General features: G+C 43.9%; 1 protein-coding gene across 1 annotated transcript; it reads left to right on the top strand.

The window, feature by feature from the left end:
• The first annotated feature begins 2,716 nt into the window (after positions 1–2,716).
• Positions 2,717–10,713, top strand: MAP1LC3C (microtubule associated protein 1 light chain 3 gamma). Its single transcript, XM_081187579.1, has 4 exons — positions 2,717–3,192; positions 3,450–3,505; positions 3,737–3,843; positions 7,552–10,713. Exons 1-4 carry the CDS (start codon positions 3,135–3,137, stop codon positions 7,760–7,762), a joined length of 432 nt encoding a protein of 143 aa, XP_081043705.1. The 5' UTR covers positions 2,717–3,134; the 3' UTR covers positions 7,763–10,713.
• Positions 10,714–16,000: the final 5,287 nt, after the last annotated feature.

The raw sequence follows: 16,000 nt of genomic DNA, 5'->3' as shown, positions 1-16,000 counted from the left end.
CAATCCTGATCCTTGGAGCTTATCGTGGGTAAGAATTCTTATAAGCAAAGGACTTTTCCATGCCTTTTCATTTTCCTGTCATCCAGAATACTAGCTTAAAATGGAAAATTATTAAGGACACAGAAGTGCTAAATGTTAGAAATAAGCCAAGCAAGGGTTGCCTCAAACTCTAGTTCCATGGGTGGCATTAACAGTAGGCCATGTTGGTTGCCAAGCCCTACAGTTACCCCAGCTGATTTCTGTCTATTGCATGATTGTCAAAGATGCAGAAACAGCCCAGGCTAGCATTTTGGGGTTGTTGTTTTTTTGGATCAACTGGCAAGTATTAAAGAGTACAATCAAAAAGAGGAAATTCAAAAGTTAAAGTGCACACAAGCCCTCTAAATCTCCTTTTCCACCCCCGAAAGCTCTCCTGCGCTTTCAAAAGCTACCCTTCAGAAATTCAGCTGGTGTTCACCAGAGATGTCTCCCCCTTCATGTCTCTCAATTTTTTAGTCATCCTGTGATTTCTTCTCCCACTGATTTCTTCCACACCTAATTTATAAATACCATGGCCTAATTAAACTGTAAACTTTTCCAGGCTTAGGCCTGGTTTGTGAGGACAGTACTCTCTCATTGCCTTCACCCCATAAAAAAGCCATTCTATGTCCCTCACACAGGTCAGTGTAGTTATAGGGCAGGGGTGGATAAACACATTTCCAGGACCACTTCTGTTTTCCAGTGACACGCTGCAGAGTATCTGCAATGAGCTTTTAATTTCAGAACGAAAATATTTTCTTAAAACACTTGTCATGGGCAAAATGTATGCAGTAGATATAGATATATAGATATGTAGAAAAAATAATAAGTCTTCATTGATTCTAGAATGAGATACTGAGTGGACATAGCCCATTCTATTTTACTCCTTACATGTAAACCTTGGTTCCTGGTTTGTTTTGCTCCAAACAAACCATGAGCTGTAACTAAGGGTTGATCTTGCTCAACTGCTCATGCTGTGTTTGGGGAGGCAGGCCATGAGCCTGTGTCCACACGCAACAGTGAAACCATGGTTTAGATTTACCGTATTTTTCGCCCTATAGGACGCACTTTTCCCCCTCCAAAAATGAAGGGGAAATGTGTGTGCGTCCTATGGGGCGAATACAGGCTTTCGCTGAAGCCTGGAGAGCGAGAGGGGTTGGTGCGCACCGACCCCTCTCACTCTCCAGGCTTCAGGAAGCTCTGCGCAACCCTCGGGAGCCCGGCGGGAAGCCGCACCAGGCTCCCAAAGGTTGCGCAGAGCTGCCTGCTTTCCGAAGCTGAAGAGCGCGCCCGGGCTTCACACAGCTCTCCACAAGCCTGGGGAGACCGGCGTGGCTCCCTAGGCTTGCGGATAGCAGGTTATTCTGGGGGCTGGGATCGGGGGAAGCCCCCCCCAAAAAAGTAGGTGCGTCCTATAGGGTGGTGCATCCTATGGGGCGAAAAATACGGTAGGTAGCACAGCAGCTGCAAGACCAGGAGAGGAGTGAAATAGCCATAATAAAACAGCTGCTCCTCTTGGGTTATTTCAGCCTATCACAACCTGGTGCCCTGAGGGCCGATGGGTAACCAAATCATTTGGCAAAGGTTGGTTTTTCTGCTCCTGCTTTCCCAGACACTACTTTGAATCACTATAAAGGTAAAGGTAAAGGACTCCTGGATGGTTAAGTCCAGTCAAAGGTGACTATGGGGTTGTGATGCTCATTTTGCTTTCAGGCCGAGGGAGCTGGTGTTAGTCCACAGACAGCTTTCCAGGTCATGTGGCCAGCATGACTAAACCGCTTCTGGCACAACAGAACACCGTGATGGAAGCCAGAGCGCACAGAAATTCTGTTTACCTTCCTGCAGCAGTGGTACCTATTTATCTACTTGCACTGGCATGCTTTTGAACTGCTGGGTTGGAAGGAGCTGGGATAGAGCAACTTACAATGCCAGCACCTTTTTAAGGACTAAGTGCAGACTAGAGTGCTTTACACATTTCCATCACAGAATTGTAGTGCTGGAAGGGAACCTAAGGATCATTTACAGTCCAACCCCCTGCAATGCAGGAATGTGCAGCAGTCCCATAGGGGATCAAACCTGCAACCGGTGTCATCAGCACTAAGCTCTAACCAACTGAGCTATCCAGGCTCTTCCAGCACCTACAACAAACTGATGGTAATAAGAAACCTGCTGCTCAGTCCTTTGCGCATTTAGGTAGAAGTCCCACTTCATTTGAGCCTCAAATAAACCAGGGCAGTGTTGTAGCTGTAAAGCTTACACAATGCTTTCTTGAGCGAGTCCTACCTTGACCTGTTCTCAGTAACTTGGAGCAAAACCATTCATGGCGCAAAGAGCTTTGCCTGCGCAACTTTTCCAAAGGAAGCAACGTCACTGCTAAGGGCGCGATCCTACATAGAGTGAGATGGGAGTTTACCCCTCTCGACGCAGTGGAAGGGGACTTCCTCCAGACTAAACACGCACAGCAGCCACGGCAGCGGCAGGGGAGGAGGAAGCAAGCGATGCATGCAGCTGTGTAACCCCCCCCCTTCCCCACACGAAAGCAAGCTGAAGGAGAAGATCTCCTTGCACCGTTGCAAAGCGCAGCAAATAGCAACGAGCTGCTGGACTTGCAGCCGATCCTCTATGTTTCCTAAGATGTAACTCCCCCCCCCCCCGGGTTCAATAGCACTCCCCTCCCTCCAGGTTGCAGCGTGGATCAACGGGTTTATTTTGTAAAAGACACGAGCTTTGTGTCACACAGCAAACTATTCCCAAGAAGAACTAAACCAAAGAGCGCCCGGCAGCAGCATAGGCCACAGCGCGTAAAAGAAGCCATGCGCTGCGCGCGGGGCAGAGACCCCTCCCCACCCTGTAGGTTAGAAACGGTGCCTTCTTCTGGCCGCGAGGCACCCTGCTGCTGCTGCCTTCCCTAACCCTGCGGAGGCCAGCCTGACCCCACCCCTCACCGCTTATGGAGGGGAGGGGGGGAGGTAGGGCAAGGAACGAGGCTGATGTCACCAGCAGGTCTTTATAAGGGGGCTCCTTTTAAGAACGGTACATTTTGACGGCAGCTGATCCGGTGCAGGAGTCGCTGGTTAAATAGGAAAAGCAAAGGCGGCCTGCGTTCCAAAGGGGAAATGCAGCCTTTACATAGCTGCCAGCATGTCAGACCGTTTAAACAAAGAAAGAGTTTTGGTAAGTTGTTGCAGACGGAGCCTTTTACTAACCGACTAGACTCCAATCCGGCTGCACATTTATTTGGAAATAAGATCAACTGGAATATTGTTGGGGATGGCACGGTGGGCTCTAGGAGCAGGGTGAAGTCTAGGTGTATCAAGCTACTGATTTGGACTAGGCTACAGATTGCACTGAAAAGCCTGTTGATTGCAATGGCATATGCTTCCGGGCATGCAGAAATGCAGACAATTGATCCTTGCTTTTCTTCTGCATAGCAACCCGAGTTGAAGAAGTTGCAGGCATACGAGGGAAGTTCCCAACAAAAGTCCCGGTAAGTATCTATTCTGTTTCCTTGTCCTTTGCCGATTACTGATAATTGCACATTTTCAAATTATCGAGGATTCTGTGCTTATTTAGTCACTAGCAAGTCACACTGGGATCAATGGATCTTTCTACCCAGGAAGTGTGCTTAGAATTGCCGTCCTAGTTTTTGAGTACTATTGTGCAGCATGCTCTATTGCTACTTCGCTTTAAAATTTGTTTCCTTCTTTCTTAAAAACAGGTTATTGTTGAAAGGTACCAGAAAGAAAAGTACCTTCCCCTGCTAGACAAAACCAAGTTTCTTGTGCCTCAGGAGCTGACCATGACTCAGTTTATAACTATCATCAGGTATGTAGCAAGGTCTTGATAGGCTTCTAATTTTGTTGACTCTCCCTGCTCCTCTGCCTGCTTCTTTTGCTAATCTATTTTTGCAGCAAGACTTCTGAAAGAACTTGGAAACTATGTGATAATATGTACTATATTACTCAGCACATTTCTGTGATTTTTCCCCTCCATGCTTTGATGGGGCTCAGATCATTTGAGTTCTCTTGCAAATGATTCCTTCTTGTTTGCACAAGGCTGTGGTAAGAAATCTGTTAGATTAATGTCGTCTTTCCTACTGCCCGCTCCCCCTTGCACACACACACACACACACACACACACACACACACAGACAGACAAAATTTTGAGATATATTCTCAGTGTTTGTATCAATGGTGATTAAAACACACACACAAGAAGAGGAAGAAGCTTGTAGTTCCCAGATTTTAAAAATAAGAAAATCTTTTAGCAAGGCTTCGGATTATTTATTCTAAACCCAGATCTGCTGATGAAACCTCTTGGAGACCAGGTTCCAAAGTGTTCTGCTAGTATTTGGGAGGAAAACTGATTACTTGTGACATATTGCAAAGTAAAGGTAAAGGGACCCCTGACCATTAGGTCCAGTCGTGGCCGAGTCTGGGGTTGCAGCACTCATTTTGCTTTATTGGCTGAGGGAGCTGGTGTACAGCTTCCGGGTCATGTGGCCAGCATGACTAAGCCGCTTCTGGCGAATCAGAGCAGCACACAGAAATGCTGTTTACTTTCCCGCCAGAGCGGTACCTATTTATCTACGTGCACTTTGATGTGCTTTCGAACTGCTAGGTTGGCAGGAGCAGGGACCGAACAACAGGAGCTCACCCCGTCACGGGGATTCGAACTGCCAACCTTCTGATCGGACAGTCCTAGGCTCTGAGGTTTAACCCACAGCGCCACCCGCATTCCCTTAGATATATTGCAAGCTGCTTTTAAATCCTCCCCAGTTTTGAGAACTGTTTGTTATAAGGGGGGGTCGGGGAGGACTGTTCAAGAACCATAGTTACGGCACCCAGAACTATTTGTGTAGTGCATGATTGTGTTTCATCTGAGTCATAGTGTTCCAAGCCTTCTCTGTCTGTAACCCTTCTGTCTTGGGGATATAAGGAGCCTGCCATAGGAGACAACTCCTAGGGCTGTGGGGGTTTCGGCCCTCACAATAAAATATTTGAAAGGGGTTGGGGGGCCCCAAGGTGATGGCCATTTTTATTCAAATGGTGAGTGTGTGTGTGGGCACTGTATCATGTGATCAATTATGCAGGGCAGGGCTTACCTGCCCCCCCCCCCAGTATTTTATTCAAGTTGGCACCCCTGGAGCCTGCATTATGAAGTCTAGCTAATTAAGGTTAGCAGCAGTTGCCCAAGGCCACAGACTGCCCTCCCCATCCCTCGCTGCACAATATCATTTTTCCTGAGATGCTTTGGCTCAAACCCAGACTGCGTCACATTCTGCCCTTTTTACTCTGCTGTTTTGGAGCTTTCAGAGGTCCTTGGAGAGCTTCAGACAGGAGGCGGCAGTCTGTAAATTTTGTGAGAGAGACCCAGCACAGATGTGACTCATGCTTTCTAACTACTTGCGCATTACAAAGATTGTGGGCATTCTATAGCTGCACCTTTCCAGCTTGTTTCAGAATCCAAGTGGAGAAAAGTAATGTCAGACGTGGCCCTGAGCTACAGCCTCTCTGATGTCAGCTTAGGAAATGTGCTACGTTTCAGCAATCTGCCCTTGGTCCTAAGCAAGCGGTCTGACCTCTCTGACTGATACAGTTGTTTGCCTTCTCAGTTCACAACCTTTCCAAGGTGGAGTGAAATACAGAGCAGAGTACTAGGATTTTTCTAGGATTTATCTTGTAGGATAGCTTTCCTATCCTACAATTCGTATCCTGCAATATGTCAGTAGTAGCTTGTTTCCATATAATTTGTTACTGTACATTCTCAATAGTAGCTGATGAAGTTGGCACATATCCAGTGTTCTTACCCCCAATAAACATTCCACTCACTAGCTTCTTTGTGTGAAAATTAATATCTTATTAGAAACATGTTAAACTTTTCCGCAATGCTTTTTTTTTGGGGGGGGGGAGGAGGAAGCAGAGCAGCGTCTACTGGTTTCCCTAAAAACTACATTAAAAAAAAAGACGGTGTGTGTTTGTAACAATAGATATTTGTTTGTTTCAGTTAGACAGTGGGGAAGGAGTAACTTTGCACTACTCTGCTACCACCTAGAAATGTCTCCCTTTTTCTGGTGTATTCCTCTTGGAAGGCTAGGAATTGTCATAACTTTAGGTATTTCCTTTACCACCTAAACCTCGCTTCTGCTGATCTAGCTGTAGGATATAGATAATCTGTGTAAGTATTTGAGTCTGACACTTCTATAAACCTCTGGAAACCAGCTAACTGTCCTACTACCAATAAGCCTAGGTTCAAATACTTGCTTAAACTATGAATCTTGGAACCATTTCACAAATCAGCCCTGTTCAGATGCTACTATCTCAGTCCAATAAATAATCATTGTACCTGCCTGATATCCCCTTCTTTTCCCCTCATGTACCATAATTAAACCATAATTTAAAAGCTTTTAGGGGATTTTAAACCAAAGTTTCCTGTTGCATCCAAACTGAGAAACTGTGGCTTTAATCTTATAAACCAGAATTAGTTCTGGTTCCAAACTATAATCTTACATAGCTTGGATGTAACTAGAAACTGTGCTTTAACAAACACTGACATCTGTCTAACAGCAGTGCAAGAGAGAATGGATATATAAAAGGGAAGAAGTGCCTGCACATTCCAGTAAACCATGGTTTATTAGACAAATATAATTCTTTGCTTCTTGGGGGATGGGATACAAATTTATTAAACTTCATGTTTGACTCTGCACCAATGTTATGTGCACTGAACATTCAAGCTAAACTGCTGACAAAATGTAAAGATCAGGAGTTACAGTAAGCAAAAACTTTCCCAAAAGTGATGAGCTTAAATTAGGGAGAGAATTTTCTTTAATGGATTTTGTTTGTTCCATCTTGTATCATTTGTGGCTATGTATTAAAGGACATTTAGCTACCAGTTTCTGTAGCTGAGGTCAATGCTGCAGATGACTTTCCCACTCAACCCATAACTAACTTGATGGACCCTAGGGAAACTGTAATCAACCTGTTTACTATTTCACTTGGCCTTTCTGAATATCTAAATGTCCCAAAACTTGTCTGAATGGTCACTGATGTGCACAACTGGGTGTGTGATGGTTGATTCCCCCTACCCAATTCCTAATGGATTGTCTTAAATATCTATTTAAGGAGAATTTGTTTAAAGTTTGCTTACCACCAGCCATCCTATACATGAAATAAAAGTAGCACCCCAGTTTTCAGTGGCAAAACTTACACAAGCTGTAAAAAATTCTCCAAAAAAGCCAGATTCTGGGTTCCCTCACCCTTACTGGGCCATCTTGATGGACTGGAGGAATTTACCCACCTGTCAATCACCCAGTGTCACTGTGATGTCGTACAGCCCACTTTTCTTTTGTAGGTGTGAAAACAGTGTAAACTTCCCTTGAGTGAAGCCTGCCAATAAGAAATGAGCCCAGTTATAAAGTATTCTCAAGGGTACAAAATCACTGAGTACATTGTCCTGGATTAGGATTGTATTGGCATGGCATGAAACAACTTGCACATTTTAAGGACTTTCCCTCTCTTTTCTTTGTTAACCCAGAAGCAGAATGGCACTGAGTTCTACGCAAGCTTTCTATATGCTGGTAAACAACAAGAGTTTAGCAAGCATGTCTCTAACGCTGGCAGAAGTCTACCAGGATTACAAAGATGAAGATGGGTTTGTGTACATGACTTATGCTTCCCAAGAGATGTTTGGAGGCCTCTTAGCCGCTGGCAAGGGGAAATGTAAGGAATGTCTCCAGAAAACATAAGTATTCTCTCGGGTGACAGCTATGTGGCTAGACAGCTCAGCTGTGAATCATGCGAGCTACCTGAAAATGAAAGGTGCTCTCTCTAAATGTGGGCTCCTCTCGAAGGATTCATGGTCCAGGAGTTGGCAGGACCCGACCAAAGAACCACCTGATGGAACAAACCATCCTAAATGAGGGACACGGACAAGTACTTTGTATTTCGCTCCTTTCCTGCCCAAAAAAAGGTAGCAGGGGATGCACTTCAGTGTTTAAAATAATAATAATAATAAATGATGTAACTGCTTTTAAAGGTGGTGTTAAAACCACCACTGGAATACTTGCTTGCTTCCAATTGTGGTTGCATCTGAGGTCCAAAAACAGGTATTTCTGGATGGTCAGCAAACAGTTCCTCTAAATGAGTAACTGTGGTCAGTTTTGAAATCCGAACAAATCTATGGCTATGACATCTTCTTCTTCGAGGGGACACACACACCAAAGGAAGAAGCACACAAGTGCAGAGAATGCCCCCACTGGGTAAGACCAGTGAAAACTAAAGGGATTTTTAAAACCAGGTCACATGGTCTGGGCAGGAATGATCTGCTTAGCAGCTAAGAATAATGTATGCACTAAAGATTTTACTAACTGTTTCAGAGTTACTGTAGCACTCTTTTGATTCTAATCTATGTTGTTGAGCACTGCAAAACATAGAGCCATAGCTGGCTTTTCTATGCCCCTGCTCTTGTTTACATATACCTCCAGGAGGAATACCCCTAAGGATGGATTTACATGATACTACACACACACAAATCCATGTGGGAGTGAGTTTTATTGAAAGGGCTGAGGCAATGGCATGTAATGGGCCTCTTTCAGGCAGCCCTGCTGCACATGGATCCCACTGTGCAGTGCTTGTAAAAAAAATCAGGAGTTGGTAGGGTGAAATAGAGCTCTGGCCAGGTAGGGAGTTCAGGAGCACAGCTCTCCAAATGGAGATATGATCAGTATGTGACTATTTACTGTGCCATCTTGTGGCTGTTTAAATTGAGGGGTGGGGAACAGGCGTTTTAACTAACATTGGAGCTGAGGCAGCAATCCTTGAAGCTCCAACAGTAGTTTTATCATGAGGCTGTGTTCTTGCCTTTTGAACTCTGTGCTGAGCTTTCTATATTTGGGTTTAAGATAAGATTGCTGCATAAAAAGGGCACCCTGTTAAAAACACGACTCCCGTCCGTAGCTAACAAAGTGCAAGGCAATTAGAAGCTCCTTGGTCCTTAAACCTTGTTGCTAAACTTAACCGCCTGAGCCTCTTGTGTCAATGTCATGTTTAAGATGGTCGCCTGCATTTCAAGGGAACTTAGCTGACTTGGGGGCTCTCTTGAGTTGACAGGTCCTAGTCTCGCATAAGCCAGATGTCTTTAGAAGGGGTGCATCACAGACTATCGGAGTAAGAGACCAGGGATGGGGAACTTGCATCCCCTCCCATACGATGTTGGACTCCCATAATTTCTGACTATTGATCGATGGGAGTCAAATCACATCAGTTGGTTCACAGGTCCCCACCACACCCTTGGAAAACACCTTCATGGCTCAAACAGTATTTTAAATAGGTATTCACTGCAATGTGGACACAAATTCCTCCTATATATGGCACACTACTTGGTTTAATGGACCGCTAGCTCTAAGAACCAGGAAAGGGCCTGGATTCTGTATACAGTGTCACTACATTAAGTGGTACTGAATTATCACTAGTTATGTAAATAAAGAAATATATATATTGCAGTATATCTGCCAGCTTTCCCCCCCAAAAAAATAAATAAATATGGATTTAGACTTGTTGAAGAGAAGTGGAATTGCAAACCCATCTTAAGATCAGTTTTCATCTACCAGTTACATATCTCAAAAGCTATTCGCTGTTGGCATCCTTGATGTATGAGTCGTCCTTTATTTGTTTGTTTTAAGAAGCTGCTGTACTGGCCTACCAGCGTTCCTGTTTGAAAAGAGAACCTTGGCAAATGTTAAGAGTATGTGCTGTCTAGTCTACATTTTATGATTCTGCCTGCCGCTGGTGTGTGTACTTGTACTGTATGTACTTTGTTGAAAGCCATTTTTTAAGGGGGGTGGGACTTAAAAACAAACAAACCAACGGAGTTTTTGCCATTGAAGAGCTTAAGGCAACATCACCTGTTTAGCAACAGCAGCATTCTTGTGTTTTTTCCGATGTCACTTGCAGCCAGGGGCAGAGAAAGGGGGTGCGGTGGGGGCGGGCTGACCCGGGTGTCACCACTGAGGGGAGTGACAAAATGCCGGGCGGCACCCACCGCGGGGCCTGCAGCACGCCCGAGCCATGTGTCTCTCCTCGGAGTGATGCAGTGGCTTGGGCGCCCGCAGGCTCTGTGCTACCCCAAACGGTCCGCCCACTGCCTTCCCCCCAGCTGTAGGGCGGCTGAGTGGGAGGAGGCAGGCAGACTCCTCAGAGACCCTGCGGAATGTCCTGCCCCGGCTGACCCTGCTGGTGGCTGGCCCCACCCCTAGGTGCAGGCCACGTGCGCTGCCCCAGGTGCCCGATTGACTTGCTCCACCGCTGCTGCCGGCGTATAAAAAGATGAAGAGTCAGAGTAGCTGGAATGGATGGTAGTTTTCAAAAACCTCCTGCAGGAGGCTTCTCACTTTCCAGCCAGCTGCTTCTTGATATCCTGTATGAGAGACTTAAATGGACATGCTAAGCATTTTAAACTCTGGAATAGTTACCTTACTCCTCTAAAGTAAAGGGTTGAAACAGTGGTGATGTCACTATGGGAAGGATGGACTGAAGGAGAATTAAAGCAACGTGCCTAAACGTCTCTCGTCTCTAATCGTGTTTCTGGTTTCCTGTGAGTGAATGCAGTTTGAAGTACAGTAAACCTCACAACTTACATGGGGATAAACAGTACAGTGAGGAGGGGAGCCACCTGATATCAATAGGCAGAGAGTTCCAAAGTGCCACACTAAAATATTAATTTTGTACAAATGTGGAGCGGGTATTCTGTGGCCCCTGTAATGGTGCCAGTCCCACTGACTGAAATGGTCAAGTGGGTATATGTTTTGTTTCTTTGACTGTCTTCTGTACTTCCCTTCATCTGAGGATCACAGGGCAATTTACAATATAAAAACACAAAAATACATACCATAGTAACAATGCACCCCTCACCCAGTATATATGGAGTAAAGCAGGCTTCCTCAACCTCAGCCCTCCAGATGTTTTGAGACTACAATTCCCAGCATCCCTGACCACTGGTCCTGCTAGCTAGGCATCATGGGAGTTGTAGGCCAAAAACGTCTGGAGGGCTGAGGTTGAGGAAGCCTGGAGTAAGGTGATCCTATAGGTAAACTGGTCCCAAGTAGTTAAGGGTTGTATGTACTAATAGCAAACTGTTCATTGAGGCGAATTGCTAATGCTGAAAGGGAAAGGCATGGGTCACTTTCTCCCAAACAATTGAGAGCAGTCAAATAATATTTTAGTATGGATTGGCTGCTGGATTTATTAATGACCAAGAGCGGTTCTCTACCTTAAAATGATCAAAAATTGCAGAAAGGGAATAAAGAGTAACTGCACTTTCAAGAAATATAAATATTTGGGGAGGTTAAGCATCCTCTGCTGATTATACGCAGGAATGAATGACTGAACACTGGCTTGGTCTGGACCTCCAGATGCATCCTTCTCCTGTCTTCTCTGTAAATGTACATCCAGTGTGCTAATAAAAATGGTCCAAAAAGACATACATCCCATGTAATAGAGATTAGAGATTAATATGTCCAGTTTTGGGCACACAATTTGATCTTGTCAAGCTGGAATGTATGCAGAGGAGGACAACCAAGGTGATCAAGGGTTTGGAAACCAAGCTTTATGAGGAAGGGTTGAAGGAGCTGGGTATGTTTAGTCTGGAAAAGAGGAGACAGAGAGGACATATGATAACCATCTTCAAATATATAAAGGGCTTTCACATGGAAGATGCAGCCACCTGTTCTGGAAGGGAGGACCCGAAGCAATGGCTTCACGTTACAAGGAAGAAGATTCTGATCTGATTAAACATCAGGAAGAATTTTCTGACAGTAAGAGCTGTTCAACAGTGGAACTGCCCTGAGACCTCCGGGTATAGGGCAGTATGTACATTCATTCAATAAATAATAATAATAGCAGTTGTGGACTCTCCTTCCTTGGTGGTTTTAAAGCAGAGGTTGGATGGCCATCTGTTATGGATGCTTTAGCTGAGATTCTGGCATTTCAGGGGGTTGGACTAGATGACCCTCAGAGTCCCTTCCAACTCTACAATTCTCATTCTACAAATTGTTTGAGAGCAAGTTTGCGAGGCAACCTGAAAGCACCCCCCCCCCATGAATATGACTTAATTTAAAAAAATCTGTCTTGCAACTGATCTCTCTAAGTCCTGCTTTTTGTTGCCTGGGCCCCTAAGGCATCCTGAAATAGGTGTAAAATGCTCCCATGATTACAGCCAGCATTTTACACTTAATTTGGCACAGCTGTTAATGTTTTTCAACAGCAGAAAAAGAGCCCGGGTTGTTTGGCCTTCCCTAGGCAGGGAGGGAGGTGTTCAGCTGCAATAAGTGAGTAATCATCCCTGCTTTGTGCCTCTCCAATAAGCAGGTCACAGAAAAAGTTTACAACACTTCTTGCCAAATCAGCTGGGCTGAATGATGATGATGACGGCGTGTGTGGGCATAGGGTATTTTGTATTTGTTGGTCTGTAAAACCTGAGGCAGAGCATTGCTAAGTGAATATGCCTTACCTGCCTGTCCAACACAATTTGCAGGAAATTCCATCACAACAACTGCAAAATGGTAAGAGAATGTAGTAGGCATGTGCGTCTGTGTGTATGCTTCTACTTTTAAGTAGCTAGGGCCAATTGCACATTCACTGAACAAATAAATAGAAAGTGTGGGCCAGAATCTGTAATGCTGATAATGCAATCCTGAAAATGACTGTGGTTCAGGAAAAGCAGACATGACTGTGTGCCACGTATTTTAACGTTTCCCTGCAAAAAATAAAGCCACGTCAGTCGAGAAGTGCGTAAGTCAATAATGAAAGGAAGACACACAGAATAATTCATGAATCTCAACTCTTAATAGTTCTTCAGCGGAAGCCTTGGCCCCACTGATAACCTTAAGCAGGCACTCCAAGCCCGCCCACCCCTCCAGCCATCATTTCCTTGCAGTTTTACATCTGTCCAGTGCTGTGCTTATCAGCTAATAACTGAAGAGCGGACTTACATTTTCCTTGCTTCTCGAAGGAGCATTTTTCCTCCCCGATTCGCAAGTGGTGGTTTTCAATCAACAATCCTGCAGACGGTCCATCAAATGAGGGAGTATAATGTTCAAGATATCCTGGCTATGGGCAGAGGCGCACCTAGGCTCCCTTGTGCCCTTGGCAAGGAGGTATATGAGAGACCATGGACCAGAAACTCAAAAAGTTTGCTTTCTGTCACCTTTTGCGCTCCACCAGTGACTTCCTGCTTCCCTCTCCTCGCTGCTTTCCCTCCTAGCCACTCTTGAGGCAGAGTAGAGCGGCACAATTTTGGCACCCCTATTTTGAAATATACTTTAAAGGTTGCTTTATTTTAAACATATTTTATATCTTTTTTAAGGACAGTTTTTTTCCTGCCTAAATGAAGCACATCTGTTCTGAACACATTTGCTCAGAAGCAGTCTCATGGATTTTAGCAAGACTTACTCCTAAGCAAATGTTTCTGTCACTGCATAAATTTGCCCTTAGGCACGTAGATTCCATGTTGACTTTTATGAAAGGCTTTGCTCCCTAATGAGAATGGAAGGTGTTTTAGAGGCAAAGCAAAAATACATTTAAGAGTGCAACATAGATTACACCTCGTTGCCCCTTAACGATGCCGTAAACCCAGGAGAATTGGTCAAGGAATGTTTTTTTAAAAAAATCTAAAGCAAGGAATAAGATTATCTTTGCTGAGGTATATGAAGCTGTTAATATTTTACATGGTAACTGCTTATATAGCAGGTTTATGAGCGACACACGCAGATAGATATCTAATCTCTCTCCAGTTCTCAAAAACTTGTCTAGTACTATTCCATTGTTTACAGCTGATGGGTTTGTTATTTGTGATACCACCTGAACAACCTGGCAGTGGAAACTAAAGCACGACTGCAAGTCTATTAATACTTGTGTGGCATGATCTTCAAAAGCTTGTCTACATGGTAATAATGCTTCTAAACAATGGTGACACATGCATTAGTTATGTACAAATTCCGTTTAAGAGATTTCAGAAGCATCAGTTGGTCCAGACCACAGCAGCAACAATGTTAGTAACTCCCTCTTGCATGGGAGTTTTTCAATTTTGCTTCATTTTTAATTTGTATACCATATATTCTACATTGCTATACACAAGGTGGCTTACAACATCAAAAAACAACAAAATACGCAAGATTGCGCGCCTGATAATCCAAACCGATACAAATCATAATAAAAATTATGGCTTAAAATAACCAATTTATATCAAATAAAGTAATACTCAATAATCCATTATACAATAAAATCAACTCTCAAATTATCAACAAATAATAGACAGAAATGCACTATCGACAATTCATTGCTAAATCATTACTACATTATAAGTAAAAATAACAGCAAAATTACAATACATTAAAACCATGTAAAAATATCAAACTGAGGAATAAGGTCACAAACCTATAAAATTATTAAAAGTTTTCCCGCCCCCTAAACTCTTCTCTCTTCCCAGTTGCTCTGCTTGTCTTAAAGCCCTGGCCTGGGAGACACAGCTGGAATTGACTGCGGGAGGGGAAGGCAAGACTCTTTTGCCTTTCTACACACCTTCCCAACTGAGGGAGCTGGCAAGTTATGGCTACTCACATCTCTGTGGCGATATCACACCTATCGTGTGATATCTGCACTGTTTGCCAGTTTGTTTCCAGGCAGAATTCCACGCCTTGCTGATGACAGCAAGCTTGTAACTTACGTGCTGTGTGTGTTGTGTTGCATTCTGGGGATTTCGCCTAAAGCCAAAATCGTGTATAGTCAAAAGCCGTTGGGTTCAATGGTGGGTGGGATTGCTGAGTACAAAGGCCTCCCTCCTTCAGGCAGTTACTTTTCACAAGTTGGAAGCTAATGAGAATGTGTTTCTTTCTGCTAAGCCTCCAAACCCACCCCACATGTATTTATAACATGTAAATATGGCTTGTGTCCCATCTATGGTTGGAACATCTTGCCTCATGAAGTTTGCTTGGACCTCTTTCTTGGTTTCTTTCCCCATTTGATTTTTGTATTCTGGCAGTCCTGCCATGGGAGGCAGTAAAGGTTTTATGAGTGGGATTTTGTTTTGCTTGCCAAAACAGCCTTTATTCCATATCATCTGTTTTGAACTTTTGCTGTACACTCCCATGTAATGTGTTTGCATTGGAACAGTGGGATATAAATATGTATCAAATGAATATTTATGAAAAGATAAATAAAAATAGCCAGGAAGAAGACATGGCTGATTCTGTATTAAGGTATTTAGGCCAGTTTTTCTTTTCTGTATACCCCTTTCCCCATTCCACAGACATTAATGTGGTTCTGTGTCATTCTGATCTTGGGAGACGCATAATATTGGTAGACCGTATGTCAGACACAGGAAACCAAAAGCAATTCAGCAACAAACCACAGCACCCCCTGAAATTAAATCATGTTTATAGCTGAGTGAAAAGATGGATGTGTTCATTGCAGCTGACCTCTGTGAACTTGCTTTCAAATCCAACACAAATATTAATTTGTGTTTTGAAGTCTTGAACATCCCACATGATATTAGACACAACACACTCCAGCTGAGCTGTGATTAAGTTTGGGAGCCATTAGGCAATCTGCAGGTTGCTTAGCAACCACAACAATCTTTGGAAAGTGGTCATTCTTTAGAAGTGCCAGGCCTGCAGTAACATTACCTCAGCCTTGGACTAAAAAATTCTAAGCCACATACCCACAATGAGGGAACTGGATTTTTGCTTGGTGCAAAGCTGACATTTTGAAGAACTTAATAATTCTTCAGTAGAAGCATACTATGTAAAACCAATTAAATTCTTTTTAAAGACAACATGGAATACAATTATTAGTATTAGTGCTATGGGGAGCTGGCTTGAGGCACCAGGCCCGGTGGCAAACAAACTGTGTTTTACAAATATGTCTGTAACATGACACGAAGGCTGGCAATATCAACTGCACCGTGTGGGAATCCTTTGCAGACGACCACA

This window comes from Podarcis bocagei (genome assembly GCF_964188305.1).
Source record: "Podarcis bocagei genome assembly, chromosome: 3".
NCBI classification, from domain to species: Eukaryota; Metazoa; Chordata; class Lepidosauria; order Squamata; family Lacertidae; genus Podarcis; species Podarcis bocagei.
The sequence above is the reverse complement of the archived record's forward strand: the minus strand, read 5'-3'. Positions and strand labels throughout refer to the sequence as shown.